The following is a 19,925-nucleotide window of genomic DNA, read 5'->3' on the forward strand; positions in this document are numbered from 1 at the left end:
CTTCTCAGAGGCCAGACAGATGCCCATTACGGAAGTCCGAAAAATGGACTCGGGTGTGGGTGCGGCAGCAGCAGCGCTCTCGCTTCATGGTTGACCCCCACCCCAAAATGGGTTGTGGGGTATTAAGTACCCAATGATGTTGGGGCTGCACTGCAAGGCTGTTGCAAATGACTCCCTAAGCCTCATCGCCGGCATCACCATCAATTACATTTATATCCCTCCCTCCCTCCTAAAGGGGCCCGGGGAGAATAGGGGAACAGAACAGTTATGCTGGACTGTATTGCAGGGCTGTTGTGTCCCACTCAGTCCCCAAACCACAGCCCCCCTCCCCTTTCCAATGTGGGCATGGCAACAGGAAGGGGCTGCCATTTTCATGAGGTGATGACGATAATGACGACAATGCCACCGCCCACTGCAATAGAGTTCCGGCTCTTTCCATTCTCCTCCATGGGGAGCGGCTCTTAGTTTTGCCCTTTTCTGACAGAACAGGAAATGGCGTCAAAAAGGAGGAAGGAAGTGCCAGGATTTTATTTTAAAAGTCTATGGGCGGGAGGGGGCGGACCGGCCAGGGGATGATGCCTGTGGTATCACTTGCGGGGTGTGAACCAAAAAGGTAAGAAAGGGAAGAGTGATACATCGCACCAACTGGATGCATGATTTCCTAGTTCCCCTGCAGCAGCCTTTTTTATTTTATTTATTTATTTATAGAATTTATTAGTCGCCCATCTGGCTGGCTCTCCAGCCACTCTGGGCGACGTACAACATAGGCATATAATACCTAGACATTGAAAATCTAAAAACAATGAAGATACAATCTAGCCCACCCCAAAAGCCTGCCTGAGCTCTCCGCCCCGCAGGGTCGGGGTAGTGGGGGAATTGCCCATAGAAATTCTCGGAGGCAGTAGTGTAGTGGCAAATTCAAAAGTGTAGGGTCCCTTCATGTTAGTCACAGCCATTCTCCCTCCTCCACTGATGGGTTAAGAATTAGATTCTTTTTAAACCTTCTCCCACAACAACAGATATCCATAGGATCCAATCAGCATGAAAGGGGAGTGTGTTAACTGCTGAGAAGAGCCTTCTGAATGACTGGCTCACCTCCTTTCACTCTGGCTCCAATCGACAGGAAAGGGCACGGAAGCATGTTAGAAGACTCTTCTCAGTGACTAACCGCATGTGTAAATCCCAAAGAAAACGCCACGCCCTATCATTGCGAGCCCCCCCCCGCCCCACTGCAGGTCGAAGAGTGTTGGGAGGGAGTCCTGTCGCAGAGCCCACACAAAACATTACAGGCTGGAGGTCAGGCCAAGAGAATGGGGAGGAACAGCCCTGCAGTGCTGTAATCCCACTGTGGCAAGTGGGTGTGCTGTGCTGAGAGATCGTGGTTTACAACAACCCTGCAGGGGAGTCCACTGTCAGTACCTCAGGTCAGCAGAGGCTGGTGAAGAGTTGCGGCCAAACGTAGGGAGCTGCAGTGCCTCCCACTGAGTCCGACCCAAAGCCCATCTAACTCTGTAAGTCTGCACAAACTGGCAGCAACGGCTCTCCGGCAGAATTTCCCTGCCCTCCCTGGGGTCCCATGGGAGACTCAGCCTGGGACCTTCTGCACGCGAGGCAGCTGCTCTTGTCACTCAGCCTCAACGGTCCTTCCCCCCCCCAAATCGGGCTACCCCCCAAACACGCCCCTTCAGGTTGCAGCAGAGGAGGATGCCCCCGAATCAGGACGCGCAGAGGACCTTCTGCGGTTCTCACGGGGCAGTAGAAGCGAGCATCTCTCTCGTGCTAAAATCCCGCGTTTCTCCTCTACCGACGGATCTGCCTTCGCTTCGCCCGGGGGCCTAGTGAACTCGGAAGCACCCCGGGGGCGGCGGGGGAGGCGTCCTTCCTCATCTTCATAGCTCTGAACTACTAGCACCCGGCGCCGTAAAGCGTCCTGCGCGATGCCTCCGCGGTTTCGCGACAGTGTCTTGCTCAGATTCAAGATGGCGTCGACGTCGGTGCTGGGGCCGAGCGTGGGGCTGGCGGGGGGCTGCCCGGACTGGACCCACCAGGAGGTCACCACCGGGGTGAGCAGGAGGAAGCGGCAGCCACTAAGGGGGCCGAGCCGGGCGGCGGGTCTCTGCCCCTTTTTGTTGCTCGGGGGCCCTCTTGCATCCCCCCCCCGATCTGGCATTTTACGGAGGGACGGCGCGAGGCGGGCAGGTCCCTGCCCCGAGGAGGCCCCAGTCTGAGGGCGCCGTCCTAAGCGTGCTGGCCGGGAGTTAGCCCTACTGAACCCCGTGGGCCTGATTCCGAGTAAAGGCCGTGGCTCCGCGGCAGAGCGCCCGGTTCACCCCCGAGAGCATCTCCAGGTGGGGCTGGGAGGCACTCGCTGCCCGAGAGCCGGTGCTGCCAGCCAGGGTAGGCAGTACTGAGGTAGACGGAAGAATGGTCTGACTCGGTCTAAGGCAGCTCCCCGCGTTCCCGTGAGCAGACCAGGGGCGGCTGGGCCCCGTTGGGACTGGAAGGGCTGGAGGCCGAGATGCCAACAGCAGGCAGAGCCAGAGGCAACGTTGGGAAGGACCAAGTGATTCTAGTTCTGTCCCCATCCTGCGAGCCCTCCCTTCAAGGGCGACACTGAGACTGCGGAGGAGGAAGCTGGCAGCCGGGGCCGCCCCTGGACGGGTTGTAAGGCAGGAGGCAGGCGGGTGGGGGCTGTCTGAGGGCAGAGCGAGCTTGCCCGAGTGGACCAGCCTCCACTGGAATAGACATGTGTAGAATTGCACTCTATATCTTTTAAGAGCTGGGCAGGACTGAGTAGTTGTAGTATTAATAATATTTAGCATTTGTGTGGTGATTTTGAGCATTCAGAGTGTTTTCTATATTTGACTGTGTTATCATACTTGTAACAACCCTGTAAGGCAGGACTGTATGGTCACAGGGTGGTTGTGAGGGTAAAATTGGAGGAGGAGGCACACATGCAATCCTTGCCCCTTGGAGGAAGAGTGGCATTAAAATATAATGAAGGGATGCAATGTCTCCCTTTTGCTGATGGAGGCAAATGCTGATTGGGGATGGGAGGGAAGTGGCGTTCCTAACACCATGTAGTGACTTTGTGGCAGAGGGTGAGGTGAGATTTGAACCCAGGGCCTTCCTGATTTATAGAGTGGCTTGGCTACTCTCATACGCCACTGCTTGTGTGAATGTTTATACAGAACCCTCCATCACAAACCTTGCAGCCAAAATAGAAAGGTAGGCGTCTGCCTCAAAGAACTAGTGATCAAAGTGCTGGTACTGAGGTAGACAGCAAAAGAGAGGGGGATGAATGGGGGCAAACTCAGCTATAGTTGAGGTTAGGGTTAGGGAGCTCAACCAAAGTATTAGTGGAAAATGTGGTTTTTTTCCGAAGGGAGATTCAAAGGAGGGAGGAGAGGGGAGCCACAAACATGTTTGGTTGGGGATGGGGTGAATTCCTTGCTTAAGGGGCGATCAGAGAGAATGTGCAGAGTCCTTGAAGGAAGCAGAAGACCTTTTCCCAGCACGGACTGCAGTAAGAGAAGAAGCTCCCCTGCTAGCCACAGGCATCTTGCTTGTTCCTAACATCTGTGTCTCTCCTCCTTCAGACAACCATCATGGCTGTGGAGTTTGATGATGGGGTTGTGATTGGGGCCGACTCCAGGACCACCACAGGGTGAGTGGGGGGGGGGAGGCGGTGGGAAGGAGTCTCCTAGCGTTTTTCAAGGGGGCCCTCCCACAAGGCAGACTCCATCTTGTTCTGCATGGAGGCTGGTTGTGTCTGAGGAGGCGTTGGCCTCTTTCGTTGGGGTCCGGCCAGCCCAGCAAGAATAACAGGGGAGAATCCAACAGTATGGAGCAGCACTTTTGATAGGTGCTAGGTTGTGAAGGGCCGTAGCTGAGTGGGAGAGCGCCTGCTTGGCATGCGGAAGGTCCCGGTTCAGTCCCCGATGGCATCTCTGGTAGGGCTGGGGAAGACGCCTTGCCTTAGACCCAGGAGAGCCAATGCTGCCAGTCAGTCCTGAGTGGGATGAACAAAAGGCCTGCCTCGGTATTCGGCAGCTTCCGCGGCGTTTGTGTGGCTTCATCTTCTGATGTGGGAGGTTTGTGGGCACCTGGGCCCCCCAGCCACAGCCTTCCTCAAATCCCGTGTGGTCATTGAACTCCTAACGCTGATGGGCCTCCCTGTTGCTTGCAGCTCTTACATCGCCAACCGAGTCACGGACAAGCTGACGCAGATCCACGACCACATTTTCTGCTGCCGGTCGGGTTCTGCAGCTGACACTCAAGCCATTGCTGATGCTGTGACATACCAGCTGGGCTTCCACAGGTACGGAGGATGGGTGCCCCTCAGGGGAGATGGTGGTGACCCGGTGTATGTCTTGCCCCCCTAAGCCTGCAGGCCCGTGCAAGCTAAGCAAAACCACACCCTGCTGCACTCAGGGATGGACATGAGCTGCCGGAGGAGAGGGCTGTTAAGATTCACCACGATAGCAAAGGGGGAACCTCCGTGTTTGGAGGTAGTCTACCTCTGAAGACCAGTTACTGGGGGAGGATACAATGTGGGGCAGGGGGTGCTGCCTATGTGATCTGCTTGCGGGCCTCCCAGAGGCATCCAATTGGCCACTGTGGGAAGCTAGATGCTGGAGTAAGTGGACAATTGTTGTTGTTAAATTTATATCCTGCCCTTCCTCCCAAAATCAGCCCAGACCTTTGGTCTGATGATGCACTCTGGCCTTTTCAATGATGCACTCTGGCCATTCCTTCCAGCGGCCCCTTGCAGTTCTCTAACATAACATCCCCGCTGGATCAGGCCCGAGGGGGCCCATCTCGACCAGCATATCCTTGGCTCACTGTGGCAAACGAGACGCCCCAAAGGGAAGCCGCAAGCAGTGCAACGCCGCCACAATCCCCACTTGCGATTCCTGGCCACTGGCATTCGGAGGCAGATTGCCCCGACCAGGGAGGCAACACACAGCCACCTTGGCCAGTAGCCGCTGCTGGCTTTATCCTCAATGAATTTGTCTAAACCCCTTTTAATGTCATCCAGGCATATGGTCGTCACTACATCTTGTGAGAGCAAATTCCTTAGTTTAACCCCAGACCCTTGCAACACTTTCCTGTTGTTTTTACTAATCTGTCAGGACTATTTGTTATCGCCCTGTTTTGCCAGAAGTCCCCAGGTGTTGTCTAGGAATGTCAGGCATGCTGCTGAGCAAAGATGAAATTTCTTTCTGGAACGCCATCCCATCTTCCAGCTGGGCCATGCCTCTCCATTCCCATTCACTTTCACCTCTTGTGTATATTTGGTATAATTAACGTGGAATAACTGGTCAGTGGTTCTATTTTCACAAGTAGAAGCCGTGTTGCCTCCCCAGCCCTTCAGACCCTTTAACACTCCTGATTGTGAGAATGAGGGACATCTGCCTGTGTGTGTGTGAGTATGGGTGTGCGCGCACAGAGAGGCATGTGTGACTATCCTCTTTCTGTTCCTGGGTATGTTCCTCCGAGATCTACTCCCTTCCTCACGTCCTCTTTGTGGTCCTTGAGACAAACAGCCTGAGATTCTGTTAAGTTAGGAGCTCACAGGGACAGGCCTGAAGAATCCAGAGGCTGACTCGTTGTGGTTTAGACATAATACTTCAGCTTATGCAAGGAGGCCAAAGGTGAAAAGCATTTTGAGCGCTCTGAGGAATCCACGTGTAGGTGGCGAGGGATGTGTGTGAGTGCCACTACCCGTGGGCCCAAATCCGTCCCCGTCTTCCCCTTGCTTGCTCCGTGTGTGACTCATGTTCTCCTTTCTGTGGTTCTTCCCCCTGCAACCCGTCTCTGCAGCATTGAGCTGGACGAGCGCCCTCTGGTGCACACCGCTGCCAGCCTCTTCAAAGAGATGTGCTACCGATACCGGGAGGATCTCACAGCCGGGATCCTTGTGGCTGGCTGGGACAAGCGCAAAGGGGGCCAGGTGAGGCTGCTCCCAAACCAAGCTGGTCACTCACACATATTCTCCTACCCCAGAGGAGGCTCCAGCTGAATCCCACACAAGGGTGCTCTGTGAACCTGGCGTCCTTTGGGGAAGGGGCAGAGCTCAGTGGCAGAGCCCGAGTTCAGTCTTCCCAGTCCTACCTGGAGATGAGACTCCTGCTCTGAAACCCTGGAGAGCCACTGCCAGTCAGTGTAGACAGTACTGGCCTAGGTAGGCCCATGGTCTGACTTGGGATCCTTGTGGCTGCCTGGGTCAAGGATGCTCCCTAGGCAAGCTGGCCACCCACACGTCTGCACCTGAATCCCAGGCGAGGGCGCTCTCTGCCAGACGGGTGCCCAGGGAACAGCCTGGCTCACACTCTGTGCACCCCCCCGGCTTGCTTTCCAGGTGTACTCGGTCCCTATGGGCGGGATGATGGTGCGCCAGCCCTTCTCCATCGGCGGGTCCGGCAGTTCCTACATCTATGGCTTTGTCGATGCCACTTACAAGCCGGGCATGAGCAAAGAGGAATGTTTGACCTTCACAGCCAACGGTAAGGAGGCCTCTGGCAGCCCCTGCCAGAGGCAGACAGGGCCCCTCTGCACACCACAAAGGGGGGCAGCAGGACCCTGTTTTGTGAGTGGGGTCCCGCCTCACTCTCCTCTTTCTTCCCTTCCAGCCCTCTCCCTGGCCATGGACCGCGACGGCTCCAGCGGGGGAGTGATCCGCCTGGCCGCCATCACGAAGGACGGGGTGGAGCGCAAGGTCATTCTGGGGAACGATCTGCCCCGGTTCTCCTCCCTCTGAAAAATGGGGAGGGGGCCCATGCCTTTTGGTGGGGTGGGAGGGGCCGGGGAAGGGAGTCTGTAGCTTGTTCTCTTTTCAGATGGTCTGATGTTGTATTAAAATATGGGGCACAAAATGGAGTGTGTTGCCCATTCCTCTCGAGTGGCTGGGATGGAAAGCCTGGGTGGAGCAATGGTTGGAGAAGAGGAGTGCAGCGGGGGGGGGGGGGGGGAGGACTTGGCCGTACCTTTTTCCAAGCATTGTGGGACTTGCAGTTCAATGAAAGTGCAGAGCACGCTGGAGGAGGAAGCCCCCCCCATCTCCTCTGGAGGGGGAGAAGGGGCGTGTGTGCATGAATGTTTACCTTTCAGTGTTTCCCCCCCCTGCCTTCCCCCCTTGAGGCTGCTACTGTCTCCCTCCCCGGGTAGGGTGCCTCACTGCAGGGCTGGCTCCGCTCCCTTGTGGTTTCTTCATGCCTGTGATTACCGTGCGCGTGGGGGTGAGATAAGGGGGTTACGCCCAGGATCTGCACAGCCGCACCCAGCCTGTCCTGCTGTCTCCAAAAGGGGGGAGTTCAGGGGCACAATGGAAGAAAAAAGGACTCTGGATGCCCCAAACCCCAGCCCCGCGAAATGTTTTTCTGCCTGTTTTTGTGGGTGGAGTGGTTGTTTTCCACTCAGCCCCTCCCTCGTGCCTGCTCCAGCCTGTCTTCTGCTTGGACTGGAGTGGCTGGGCTGAGCGCCAGCTCAGGAGGCGTTGCAGGCTGGCGCCTCCCAAAGTCAGCAATGCTTGCGTGCTTGCTCGCTCACTCACTCACCCACCCACCCACCACCCACTCGCGTGGCATAAAGAGGGCTCTCCTCTGCTGTTTGGACCCCCCAACACACCCCAGTGAGCTTGGCCTGGTGATGGGTTTGAAAAGCAGGAAGGGAGGGTGGAGCCCAGCTCGTGGTCTAGTGGAAGAAAAGTGGCTCTGCACCAGAGGAGGGTCAACAGCGGCTACTTTTATTGGTCTGCACCTGCTTGGGCTGTGGATCAGGGCCTAAGGCTCCATCGGCTGTGCTTCAGGTGACAGCCACCACCTGGACTCCACCTAGTCAAGTTCAACTTAGCAGCCTTCTTTCTGCCTCCCCCCCCCCCCGAAAACTATCTGGCTTTTCCCATCCCTCCACTTGGGCCTGACCCTTCTTGCCCCCTCGCTTATTCTGTGCTCCAGAAGGGCTGACTGGCACAACCACCCTCTCCTCATCCAAACAGCGTCCAATGCGCAGCTCCACTCACGAGCCAGAGTTGCTTTGCTTGTTGGTCAACAATGGAGGGGCGGGGGCTATGCTGACCCCCTTTATTGCCAGTGGTCTCCCATGGGGCATTGGGCCAAAGTTCAGCCTGTCCTGGGCCAGTGGCGCATTCAGCCCGTGGGGGGCTCAGTTGGTCGAATCCCTCTCGGAGTCCAGTTGGTGACGGAAGGAGACGCGTGCTTTGCCGCTGAAGTAGGCCCGTCCACTCTGGGAGTCGGTCTCGCTGCTGGTGGATGGTGTGGAGCGTGTCCGTGGAGTGGTGGTTTCAGGGGTGTCCGCGGAGGCTGCTAGGGAGAGGAGAGGAGAATGATGGGGAGGGGGGCCCTCAGCCAGCTCACAGGCCAGACTTTTCCCAAGGGACACCTGCAGGAGGCCTGCGCTGGAAGTGCCAGGGCAGAGTGGGGGGAAAGGCTAGCCTGGCCCCTGCTGCCGGGTGGAGGCCACATAGGGCAGGCAGAGCTCAGGGATCCAGAGGCGGTGGGGTGCCCTCCCTCCTTACCGGTGGGGTGCTCCTTCTGCCTGGTCTTGCCCTCTCGTTTCCAGCGTCTCCCCCTTGGGAAGCAACTCGGGAACTTGGCCCCCATCCTGCAGGGTCCGGTGGCAGGAAGGCGGTTGCCCGAGGGCGGCGGCGGCAGCAGCAGTAGCGGGCTCTGGGAGTGCGGACGGCCCGGGCGCACTGAGGCAAAGAACGCAAACGAAACGCCACTGCGGCGCAGAGCGTAAGCGCAGCGCTAAAGGATTTGGGGCGGCGCAAGAAAGCCAGGCTGGAAGGCGATGTGCTCTTCTTCCTCGCGCCCCCCACCATGTCGAAGTTTCCTAGCCTCACGAGGGGGCTCCACGGGGGGGGTCTGGCTTCTCTTCCCCCTGCCCTGCCGGTCCCGCCCCGCGCCTCACCTGCCTGCGTCCTCTCGCCTCGGCTGCTGGAGCGTCGGACTCGGGAGTTCCCGGCGGGCCCCCCAGCCTGGAGCCCGGAGCCGCTGCCTCCCTGGGTGGGCCGCGCTCTCCGCCCGCCTCCTTTGGCAAACAGCGCCCGGCCCCGCCTCCCCTTCCAGCTGGAGCCCGCGAGGGGCGCAAGTGGGGCCGGACCAGAGTCAAGGGGAAGGGGGCTGAGGCTGCGACCGCGCAGGAAACAGCCCTGCGACTTCCCCAAATGCGGGAAACGCCACTGTCAAAGTTGTGGTCTGAGACACACACCCCGAAATACCCACGAAAAGCCCTTTGGGTCCGGGGGGGGCAGGAGCGCCATCTTCTGGGTCAGCCTACACGTAGACAAGCACCCTTTCTCCCCCCCCCCGCCCACGGAAAAGTTAGGTGGAGGGGGGTTGCTTGTGAAGAAAGTTCGCAGAACTATTACCCCCCCCCCCAAATGGGGTAACTGCAGGAACTTCAGCCAGGAATGCGGCCTAGAAAAATAATTCAAAATGTAAATAAAACCAGCAGTTAAAAATACCCATTATAAAATTAAGTATTAAAAAGTATGTCAACTTTGCAGAGCCGGGCAAGCTTGCCTAGAGAGAAAAGTGTTTAGCGGGGCATTCTGTGCATGCTCAGAGGTGGTTTTGGAGGCCGAGCACCGCCTCTCCTCCAAATGCAAGACCGGCCTGGAGTCCCGCAACAGAGGAGGGCGGGGGAGGGGACTCTAGGCCGGCCGAGGCAGCAGGATTCGAGGGTGGGGTGTCGCGCTTCTCCTCCCCCATCTCCAACCCTCCTGCAAGGAACTTGCAAGTTTCCGAGCGGCACACAGTTCATCAGGCGGAGCAACCTCCGAGCGGCCTCCCCCGCCCGCCCCGCCAGAGCCGCCTTTCTCCCCGGGGTCCAATCCTGCCCCAGCTCCGCGCTCCTGGGGTGGGAGGGGGGACTTCAGCGCCCCCCCAATCCCGTCAAGGCAGGGAGACACTCTGCACATGCTCCGGGCTCTCTTGTTTGGACTGGCAGCCGAGACTGGGGCGGCGCTGCCTTCCGCTCCGCCGCTAGAGAGGCCCTCCTCTCCCCGGGACGGCCCAGCCCTGCCCTGCCGGGCGGCTGCGCTCTTCGTCTTCTCGGCAGCGGCCCCGCTCCCGCCTCCACGCTCGCCCCCTCCACCCCAGGTAAGCTTCGGGAATCGGGACCCCTGCGCCCCCCCCCGCGTGCACATTACAAGGAAGGGCACCCCCATAGTCGGATGAGCCTCAGCCCCACTTCCGCTCCTCCCGCCCCAGACCCCCCGGCACCGCCGGGGACCCGGCATGAGTCAAACGCTCCGGTCGTCGGAGATCTTCACGACCCGGGACTGGCAGGGGGGAGAGAGGGACGTTGCCTGTCGGTGCTGCTCCTCCTAGAGACGCCGCGGCCGTGTGGAGGCCCCCTACCCCCACCCCCCGCTTAAAGGAGGGGCAAGACGCCTGGGTGCTTCAGGCGCTGCCTGCCCGGCTGTGGGGAGCCCTCGACGGCGACGGGTGATGGTGGCCCCTCCTTGCTGAAGGCCCCTCCCGTGCCCTGCCTGGGGAGGCTTGAGCCTTTCACCCCCGCTCCCTTTCCCTTGCAAAGGCGGTCCCCTCCCGAGGGACACTGGGGTGACGTATCCTGGGGCAGTGCCCCCCCCGCGTATCTGTGTCCGCCTCCCGCGGTTCAGCCTTCGGAAGGAATGCGCGGGACGAAGGCGGCCACGCGGAGGTATTGCAGACCCGCCACGGATCCTCCCTGGAAGCCCAAATTCCAAATTCCATATTTGGGGAGGGAGGAGCGAGAGAGCAGATGGCATGCCTAGCAGAACCCCTCTGTTCTCTCCCACCCCCCTAGACTTGCGCCAAGGTACTGGCCAGTCGGTGACTGCCTGGGATGTGTGCCAGCTCCCTCTGGGCATGAAGATCCCCAGGGTGGGCTGGGCATGAAGATCCCCAGGGTAGGCTGGCGTGGGGCCCAGCACCTGCCTCTGGATCCCATTTCCCAGGGAGGATCTCCGATGCCCCACCCCAGAAGACAACTAGCCAGTTAGTCTGCTGGTGGAAAGAGTTTGCTTTACCTGGGCCCTTTTTGGGGGCGGGGGCAGTGATATGAGCTCAGTGCTGTAGCGTTGACCAGAAGTTGTGGTCCCCGCCTAGGCGTTCCTGGAGACACCCCCCAAGTCCTGCCTCCCCCAGACCCTTCCTGTAACCCCCTGGGCTGGTTTTCCTAGGACCTCTGCAGGAAGCCCTGGTTTCAGGGTGGGGGTGAGAGGGGTCTTCCCCAGCAGGGCCAAGACCTCTTCTTTGCGCTTTGGACAACTTAATCTTATTATTTTATTTTTGAACATTGTGTAGAGGGCACATTGGTGCACTGCAAAGCACAGGTCTGATGAGACCCTCCATGCCCCCCAACCTGCTTAATTTTCCAGCAGCTCCAATGCATATTGATTGATTATATTTGTAGGATCCATCTTTCATCCAAGAGGATCCCTGGGTGGTTTACAAATAGCACTTTAGAATAAAAACCAATTCTCCAGCAATTTCCCCCCAAAGACCCAAACAAACAAATACAACTATGGAAGGAAACTTTCCCCAACGATCTGGGTGGCAGGATGTGTCTTCAGACGGTGCCAACAGTGCTAGGAAGGCGCCTCTCAGGAGAGGGGGCTCCATGGCTGAGCCACCCCCGAAGGTGCCAAGACACCAGTGCAGTGGGCCTCCCTTGCAGGCCTCTTGCAGCCGGGCCCAGCCAGCTGACTAGGGGGAGAGGCCACGCTTGAGTATGTGGGTCCCAAGGCACGTAGGGCTTTATAAACTAGCACCAGCTCTTTGTGTGGGGCCTCATGGCCTACAGGCAGCCAGTGCCTTCCACCTCAGAGATGCCTCTCTTTTGCAGGGCCTTTCCCGTGATCCCCAGACCCTGCCAGGGCTTGCACCTGGGGCCGTAGTGGGCTGGTGGTCAGTGTGCTGCTGCAGCCCATCCGCCCCGCCCTGACCGGCCCCTCCTGCCCAACGTGTCTGCCTGGTGCGCAGGCAAGCCTGGCCACTCCAGGGCCAGCAATGTGCTGGGGGGGAAGAGGAGCCCCCCCTCTCCCTGGCTGAGTCAGACTGAGCCTGACTGGGCAGGGTGGAGCAGGAACTGTCTGCTGCTGGCAGGCCCAGCTGCCGGCCTCTCTCTCTGGTGAACATTTCCAGCAGAATCCCCCATCGGAGAGGAGGGAGGGAGGGCGGGCGGGCTGCCATCCTGGGAAGACTAAGCGAGTGATTTCTGTGTCAAAAGGCTTGGAGACGGGACTCTGCTGCGTCCTCGGATGGGGGAGAGGCTGCTGCGGCTTGGCACAGAGTGGCATGAGGCGTGGGACTCTTGCTCCCCCAAGTAGGACAGCCATATGCTGAGCCTGGAGAGCCCGCTCCCTGGCGGGGAGACCCTCGACCTCTGGGACCTTAGTGTGGACCCTGGCGAGAGGGATGACCTCTGTGACGGTGAGGTGCCAGGTCAGTGGCAGCAGTGGGGGGGAGGAAGCGGGAGGGGCGACCCCTGGCAGGCTGGGGGTGGCGGCCTTTGGGCTGAATAACAATGCTGCCCTCTCTCCCTCTCTGGCAGGCGACCTCTGCCCCTTCCTTACTGTCTACCAGTTGAAGCCGCTCCGCTCTCAGGGCCCCCTCTTTGCCAAAGGGGTGCCTGTCATTGCTCGGGTGGAGGGCAGCGAGAGATATGCCAGCGGCTCCAAGGTGAGGCGGGGGGTGGGATCCAGGAGAGTGGGGCGGAGGGGGACCTGGCAGCCCTCCTGCAAATAAGAGGTCCTCCAAGAGTTTCACAGAACTGATTTTTCTGAAAAAGTTGAAGACTGGGCATTGTTGAGTGAGGGCTTTGCGTTCAGCTTTCAGGAGAGGAGACCAGTGTGGAGGCAGCTGCTTCTCCGCCCTGAACGAACAAGTCAGAGAGGGTGCTATGTGTCAGGGTCTCAGGTTATAGGCAGATGGGACAATCTCCCGAGGAGGGAGAGCCCTTGGAAAACTTCTGGTTGGCAGAAGAGCCCCAGAAGAGCCCTTCAGGTGGATCAGGCCCAAGGGGACCCCCATCCAGTCCAGCATCCTGTTCTTGCAGTGGCCAACTGGATCCACCAAAGAGAAGGCTACAGTCGGGTTACACGAGTGTAACCGTGCCCAGCCTGCGTGTGATTCCCAGCAACTGGTATTCAGAGACATGTACTACCTCTGATGGTGGAGGTAGCACATAGCCATTGCAGCTAGTAGCCATTGACAGCCTTAGGCTTTTTGATAGCCAGTAGCAGGCAGCAGCTCTGCAGGGCCTCACCATTTAAAAGCTCCCTGGAGATGGATGAAGGAGGGAAGCGCCCAGAAGTCCTCCAGCTTGGAGCCTCAATAGAAGTTTCTCATTCTCCACTCTCTGTTGTTTGTGGGCTTGGCACCTTGAGGGTCCCCCTCGCTTTGGCTGGAGCGCTGGGCTGTAGGTGGCACTCTTCCTGGCTGGCTAAACGAGCAGATGCTTGGGTGTCCCCGTCTCCCGCCCCCATCTCTGGGGCTCACCTGAGACGTGTCATAAGAACATAAGAAGAGCCTGCTGGATCAGGCCAGTGGCCCATCTGGTCCAGCATCCTGTTCTCACAGTGGCCAACCAGGTGCCTGGGGGAAACCCGCAAGCAGGACCCGAGTGCAAGAACACTCTCCCCTCCTGAGGCTTCCGGCAACTGGTTTTCAGAAGCATGCTGCCTCTGACTAGGGTGGCAGAGCACAGCCATCATGGCTAGTAGCCATTGATAGCCCTGTCCTCCATGAATTTGTCTAATCTTCTTTTAAAGCCGTCCAAGCTGGTGGCCATTACTGCATCTTGTGGGAGCAAGTTCCATAGTTTAACTATGCGCTGAGTAAAGAAGTACTTCCTTTTGTCTGTCCTGAATTTTCCAACATTCAGCTTCTTTGAATGTCCACGAGTTCTAGTATTATGAGAGAGGGAGAAGAACTTTTCTCTATCCACTTTCTCAATGCCATGCATAATTTTATACACTTCTATCATGTCTCCTCTGACCCACCTTTTCTCTAAACTAAAAAGCCCCAAATGCTGCAACCTTTCCTCGTAAGGGAGTCGCTCCATCCCCTTGATCATTCTGGTTGCCTCTTCTGAACCTTTTCCAACTCTATAATATCCTTTTTGAGATGAGGCGACCAGAACTGTACACAGTATTCCAAATGCGGCCGCACCATAGATTTATACAATGACATTATGATATCGGCTGTTTTATTTGCAATACCTTTCCTAATTATCCCTAGCATGGAATTTGCCTTTTTCACAGCTGCCGCACACTGGGCCGACATTTTCATCGTGCTGTCCACCACAACCCCGAGGTCTCTCTCCTGGTCGGTCACCGCCAGTTCAGACCCCATGAGCGTATATGTGAAATTAAGATTTTTTGCTCCAATATGCATAATTTTACACTTGTTTATATTGAATTACATTTGCCATTTTTCTGCCCATTCACTCAGTTTGGAGAGGTCTTGTTGGAGCTCTTCGCAATCCCTTTTTGTTTTAACAACCCTGAACAATTTAGTGTCGTCAGCAAACTTGGCCACTTCACTGCTCACTCCTAATTCTAGGTCATTAATGAACAAGTTGAAAAGTACAGGTCCCAATACCGATCCTTGAGGGACTCCACTTTCTACAGCCCTCCATTGGGAGAACTGTCCGTTTATTCCTACTCTCTGCTTTCTGCTTCTCAACCAATTTCTTATCCACAAGAGGACCTCTCCTCTTATTCCATGACTGCTAAGCTTCCTCAGAAGCCTTTGGTGAGGTACCTTGTCAAACGCTTTTTGAAAGTCTGAGTACACTATGTCCACTGGATCACCTCTATCTATATGCTTGTTGACACGCTCAAAGAATTCTAATAGGTTACTGAGACAGGACTTTCCCTTGCAGAAGCCATGCTGGCTCTGCTTCAGCAAGGCTTGTTCTTCTATGTGCTTAGTTAATCTAGCTTTAATAATACTTTCTACCAGTTTCCCAGGGACAGAAGTTAAGCTAACTGGCCTGTAATTTCCGGGATCCCCTCTGGATCCCTTTTTGAAGATTGGCGTTACATTTGCCACTTTCCAGTCCTCAGGCACGGAGGAGGACCCAAGGGACAAGTTACATATTTTAGTTAGCAGATCAGCAATTTCACCTTTGAGTTCTTTGAGAACTCTCGGGTGGATGCCATCCGGGCCCGGTGATTTGTCAGTTTTTATATTGTCCATTAAGCTTAGAACTTCCTCTCTCGTTACCACTATTTGTCTCAGTTCCTCAGAATCCCTTCCTGCAAATGTTAGTTCAGGTTCAGGGATCTGCCCTATATCTTCCACTGTGAAGACAGATGCAAAGAATTCATTTAGCTTCTCTGCAATCTCCTTATCGTTCTTTAGTACACCTTTGACTCCCTTATCATCCAAGGGTCCAATTGTCTCCCTAGATGGTCTCCTGCTTTGAATGTATTTATAGAATTTTTTGTTGTTGGTTTTTATGTTCTTAGCAATGTGCTCCTCAAATTCTTTTTTAGCATCCCTTATTGTCTTCTTGCATTTCTTTTGCCAGAGTTTGTGTTCTTTTTTATTTTCTTCATTTGGACAAGACTTCCATTTTTTGAAGGAAGACTTCTTGCCTCTAAGAGCTTCCTTGACTTTGCTCATTAACCATGCTGGCATCTTCTTGGCTCTGGCGGTACCTTTTCTGATCTGCGGTATGCACTCCAGTTGAGCTTCTAATATAGTGTTTTTAAACAACTTCCAAGCATTTTCGAGTGATGTGACCCTCTGGACTTTGTTTTTCAGCTTTCTTTTTACCAATCCCCTCATTTTTGTGAAGTTTCCTCTTTTGAAGTCAAATGTGACCGTGTTGGATTTTCTTGGCAATTGGCCAGTTACATGTATGTTTAATTTAATAGCACTATGGTCACTGCTCCCAATCGGTTCAACAACACTTACATCTCGCACCAGGTCCCGGTCCCCACTGAGGATTAATCCAGGGTTGCTGGATTCAATGCCTTCTTTCACGTATAGAGCGACTCCGCCACCAATACGTCCTTCCCTGTCCTTCCGATATAGTTTATCTCCAGGGATAACCGTATCCCACTGGTTTTCTCCATTCCACCAGGTCTCCGTTATGCTCACTATATCAATGCTCTTCTCTAAGACCAAGCACTCCAGTTCTCCCATCTTGGTTCGCAGGCTCCTAGCATTAGTATACAGGCACTTGTAAGCAGTGTCTCTCTTCAAGTGTCTTTGGCACTTGTGGTTAGGCCTGTGGTAATTTTGCTCTTCTGAATTTATATCCTGTGCCCCTGCTCTCACAATGCCTACTTCTAGGCCTACCCCTTTAAAATTTCATCATTTCTTTGGTTTTTATCTCAGGGGGGAGGTTTATTCCGAACCGGACCTTTCTCAGCTCCTGTCGGGTTTCCCCCCTCAGTCAGTTTAAAAGCTGCTCTGCCACCTTTTTAAATTTAAGTGCCAGCAGTCTGGTTCCATTCTGGTTCAAGTGGAGCCTGTCCCTTTTGTAGAGGCCCGGCTTGTCCCAAAACGTTCCCCAGTGCCTAACAAATCCAAACCCTTCCACCCGACACCATCGTCTCATCCACGCATTGAGACTGTGAAGCTGGGCCTGTCTGGCTGGTCCTGCGCATGGAACCGGTAGCATTTCAGAGAAAGCCACCTTGGAGGTCCTGGCTTTCAGCATCCTACCTAGCAACCTAAATTTTGCTTCCAGGACCTCACGGCTGCATTTCCCCATGTCGTTGGTGCCAACGTGCACCACGACCACTGACTCCTTCCCGGCACTGTCTACCAAACTATCTAAACGACAGGCGATATCCGCAACCTTCGCACCAGGCAGGCAAAACACCTGCGGTCTACACGCCCATCACACACCCCACTGTCTATGTTCCTAATGATCGAATCACCCACTACAAGGATCCCTCCAGCCCCTGGAGATATATCCTCGGCACGAGAGGATAGCTGCTCATCCCCCAAGGAATGGGTCCCTTCTAAGGGATCGTTTCCCTCTTCCTCAGCTGGATGCTCTCCTTCCCCGAGACCATCGTTGTCCATGATAGCAGGAGAGCTATCATCATTGGAGTGGGACACAGCTATAACGTCCCTGAAGGCCTCCTCCACACACCTCTCTGCCTCTCTCATCTTTTCCAGGTCCACCACCTTGGCCTCAAGGACAAGTCGTTTCTCAGCAAAAGAGTTGTACAGGTTTCTTAATGAATCCCCTCCGCAAAAGCAATTTGCCTCGGACGGCTCTGTTACGCTCCTGAGCGATCTCTGGGGGGGAATTGCCAGGATCGCAGGTGGTGACCTGGCAACAGCACCTCAACTTTCTGCACGGCCTTCGCTTTTTGTGTGTTTTGTCACTGCTTCTGCTGACAGCAGTTCTTCTCCCTTGCTGGTGGGGAAACCTTTGGATGCCCCTCACAACCGCTCTATGTCTCGACCCTGAACGAGTGCAGCAGCTCTGCCATTGCGTTTTGCTTGCGCGCTCTGCCTCGTTGATGAGAAGAGGCAGTTTGTGTTATGATCAACAAGCTGACCACGGCTGAATGCACCCATTGCTGTTCAGTCACGCACGGAGCGTCATGCTCTGTGTGAAAAGTTGTCATGCTAAATAATGGACCATGCGGTGGAGAAGAGTGCACATCCTTAGGAACACTGAACCTTTCTGGTGCTCCTTTAGCTTTCTTTAAATAATTCTTTTCCCCCATTCTGCTGTGGCTTTCGTAGAGTTTTGCAGCTCAGCATCTGGGTAGTCCCCCGGCATTTCTTAAAGCCTCAGAGCTGTTTGACCCGAAGTGACATCACTCACATTTCATGGTTCCTCATTAAGAGTGCTTGGAGGGCAACAGAAATCTCTTCCCTATTTGGCTCTTGCCTGAGGAAGTAGAAGCGACTGGCCTAGAGGGGTGTGGCAGCCTCCCTCAACCTGGTGCCCTCCAGCTGTCTTTGGACGGCAGCTACAGATGTTTGGACTACACGAGGGTCTCCCTGCTCTTAACACTCGAACTCAGGGAAGATTCAGGACAGACTCCTTCACACAGCACTGCATAATTAAACGATGGGATCTGCTTCCACCGGAGGCAGTGATGGCCACCAGCTTGGGTGGCTTAAAAACAGGGTTAGACACATTCATGGAGGAAAAAGCTGATCAGTGGCTATTAGCCTTGATGCCTCTTCTCTGCCTCCACATTTTTAAATAGAAAAACAGTTTAAAGCAACTACAACAGGTACAGAAAATCAATTCAAATCCAAGGCAGATGCCAACTGGGATAAAGATTTTAGAAGGCTTGTTGAAAGAGGAATGTCTTTAGCGGGTGCAGAAAAGGCAATAGAAAAGGTTCCTGTTTGATATGCAGTGGGAGGGAGTTTGTTTGTTTTTTAATTAAATTTATATCCCGCCTTATGGCCAAAAGGCCCTCAAGGCGGCTTACAAAAACACGAATGTAACACATCATAAAGCATAAATACAATAATGCAATTCTCAAAATTAAATAACAAATAACATTATTAAAAGAAAAAAAATATTTAAATGTGTCACAATAAGAGAACCAAACACTTTATAAAAAGGCCTAGATAAAAATCTTCAATTTCCCAGCAAATAAGTAGCATTTTTATTTTTAACATATAAATATACACAGTATATAAGTAGCCAAACAATAATAATAAACAACAAACTAATGAGAACATCTCAATAAATATACAATTAAACAATCCCCACACACTTCACAACAGTGTTTAACAAAAATATGCTATAGTCCAAATAACAGCAAAAATGAATCTCCAAAATTAAATCTTGACCCCCAAAACAACTAAAAAACAACTAACCCCAGTAGTCTATAGACATCCCGAGCAGCAGGTTCACGCACAGATACACACACACACACACACGATCTCTGGCCCCTTCAGCAGTTGCTGCTTTTGTAGCTGGAGAGAGACAGGGCCCCGCCCTTCCAGGCCAGGTGGAAATCAGCCAGAAATGCAGGGAGCAGGTCTTGCAGAAACTCACACAGGTAGATGGTCTCTGGCCCCTTCAGCAGTTGCTGCTTTTGTAGCTGGAGAGAGACAGGGCCGCGCCCTTCCAGGCCAGGTGGAAATCAGCCAGAAATGCAGGGAGCAGGTCTTGCAGAAACTCACACAGGTAGATGGTCTCTGGCCCCTTCAGCAGTTGCTGCTTTTGTAGCTGGAGAGAGACAGGGCCGCGCCCTTCCAGGCCAGGTGGAAATTAGCCAGAAATGCAGGGAGCAGGTCTTGCAGAAACTCACACAGGTAGATGGTCTCTGGCCCCTTCAGCAGTTGCTGCTTTTGTAGCTGGAGAGAGACAGGGCCGCGCCCTTCCAGGCCAGGTGGAAATCAGCCAGAAATGCAGGGAGCAGGTCTTGCAGAAACTCACACAGGTAGATGGTCTCTGGCCCCTTCAGCAGTTGCTGCTTTTGTAGCTGGAGAGGAACAGGGCCCCACCCCTCCAGGCCAGGTGGAAATTAGCCAGAAATGCAGGGAGCAGGTCTTGCAGAAACTCACACAGGTAGATGGTCTCTGGCCCCTTCAGCAGTTGATGCTTTTGCAGCTGGAGAGAGACAGGGCCCCACCCTTCGAGGCCAGGTGGAAATCAGCCAGAAATGCAGGGAGCAGGTCTTGCAGAAACTCACACAGGTAGATGGTCTCTGGCCCCTTCAGCAGTTGCTGCTTTTGCAGCTTGAGAGAGACAGGGCCCCACCCTTCCAGGCCAGGTGGAAATCAGCCAGAAATGCAGGGAGCAGGTCTTGCAGAAACTCACACAGGTAGATGGTCTCTGGCCTCTTCAGCAGTTGCTGCTTTTGCAGCTGGAGAGAGACAGGGGCCCACCCTTCCAGGCCAGGTGGAAATCAGCCAGAAATGCAGGGAGCAGGTCTTGCAGAAACTCACACAGGTAGATGC

At 54.9% G+C, this 19,925-nt stretch overlaps 3 protein-coding genes across 5 annotated transcripts in view; 2 read left to right on the forward strand and 1 right to left on the reverse strand.

The window, feature by feature from the left end:
- Window positions 1-1,922: 1,922 nt before the first annotated feature.
- On the forward strand, window positions 1,923-6,878 carry PSMB6 (proteasome 20S subunit beta 6). Its single transcript, XM_061591144.1, has 6 exons — window positions 1,923-2,063; window positions 3,600-3,667; window positions 4,190-4,321; window positions 5,827-5,956; window positions 6,365-6,509; window positions 6,636-6,878. Exons 1-6 carry the CDS (start codon window positions 1,938-1,940, stop codon window positions 6,761-6,763), a joined length of 729 nt encoding a protein of 242 aa, XP_061447128.1. The 5' UTR covers window positions 1,923-1,937; the 3' UTR covers window positions 6,764-6,878.
- On the reverse strand, window positions 6,483-9,946 carry LOC133366771 (cuticle collagen 40-like). The gene is made up of 4 exons (XM_061590249.1): window positions 9,783-9,946; window positions 8,935-9,286; window positions 8,540-8,716; window positions 6,483-8,327 (listed from the first exon to the last, which is right to left on the reverse strand). The coding sequence occupies exons 1-4, from the start codon at window positions 9,944-9,946 to the stop codon at window positions 8,151-8,153; spliced, it is 870 nt and encodes a 289-aa protein (XP_061446233.1). The 3' UTR covers window positions 6,483-8,150.
- The window catches only part of PLD2 (phospholipase D2), a 35,267-nt gene continuing 24,959 nt past the window's right edge, over window positions 9,618-19,925 (forward strand). Inside the window, exons 1-3 of one of the 3 annotated variants that reach the window (XM_061591142.1) lie at window positions 9,618-10,127; window positions 12,244-12,446; window positions 12,568-12,695. In XM_061591142.1, the coding sequence (XP_061447126.1) occupies window positions 12,353-12,446; window positions 12,568-12,695 (222 nt within the window). In that variant the 5' untranslated portion in view covers window positions 9,618-10,127; window positions 12,244-12,352. Of the gene's footprint in view, window positions 10,128-12,243; window positions 12,459-12,567; window positions 12,696-19,925 lie in introns of all 3 variants that reach the window. The other 2 variants (XM_061591140.1, XM_061591143.1) reach the window with 2 other exon arrangements.

The sequence above is a fragment of the Rhineura floridana genome, chromosome 11 (genome assembly GCF_030035675.1).
Source record: "Rhineura floridana isolate rRhiFlo1 chromosome 11, rRhiFlo1.hap2, whole genome shotgun sequence".
Taxonomy (NCBI): Eukaryota; Metazoa; Chordata; class Lepidosauria; order Squamata; family Rhineuridae; genus Rhineura; species Rhineura floridana.

Bases quoted from the DNA above. Each gene is read 5' to 3' on its own strand.
- LOC133366771 (XM_061590249.1), bottom strand. From the start codon at position 9,946: ATGTGCAGAGTGTCTCCCTGCCTTGACGGGATTGGGGGGGCGCTGAAG. The intron at 9,287-9,782 runs GTGTGCCGCTCG...CTGACCCAGAAG, and splicing joins GTTGCTCCGCCTGATGAACT to ATGGCGCTCCTGCCCCCCCC. The intron at 8,328-8,539 runs GTAAGGAGGGAG...TCCTCTCCCTAG, and splicing joins GCAGAAGGAGCACCCCACCG to CAGCCTCCGCGGACACCCCT.
- PSMB6 (XM_061591144.1), top strand. From the start codon at position 1,938: ATGCCTCCGCGGTTTCGCGACAGTGTCTTGCTCAGATTCAAGATGGCG. The intron at 3,668-4,189 runs GTGAGTGGGGGG...TGTTGCTTGCAG, and splicing joins GACTCCAGGACCACCACAGG to CTCTTACATCGCCAACCGAG. The intron at 4,322-5,826 runs GTACGGAGGATG...CCGTCTCTGCAG, and splicing joins TACCAGCTGGGCTTCCACAG to CATTGAGCTGGACGAGCGCC.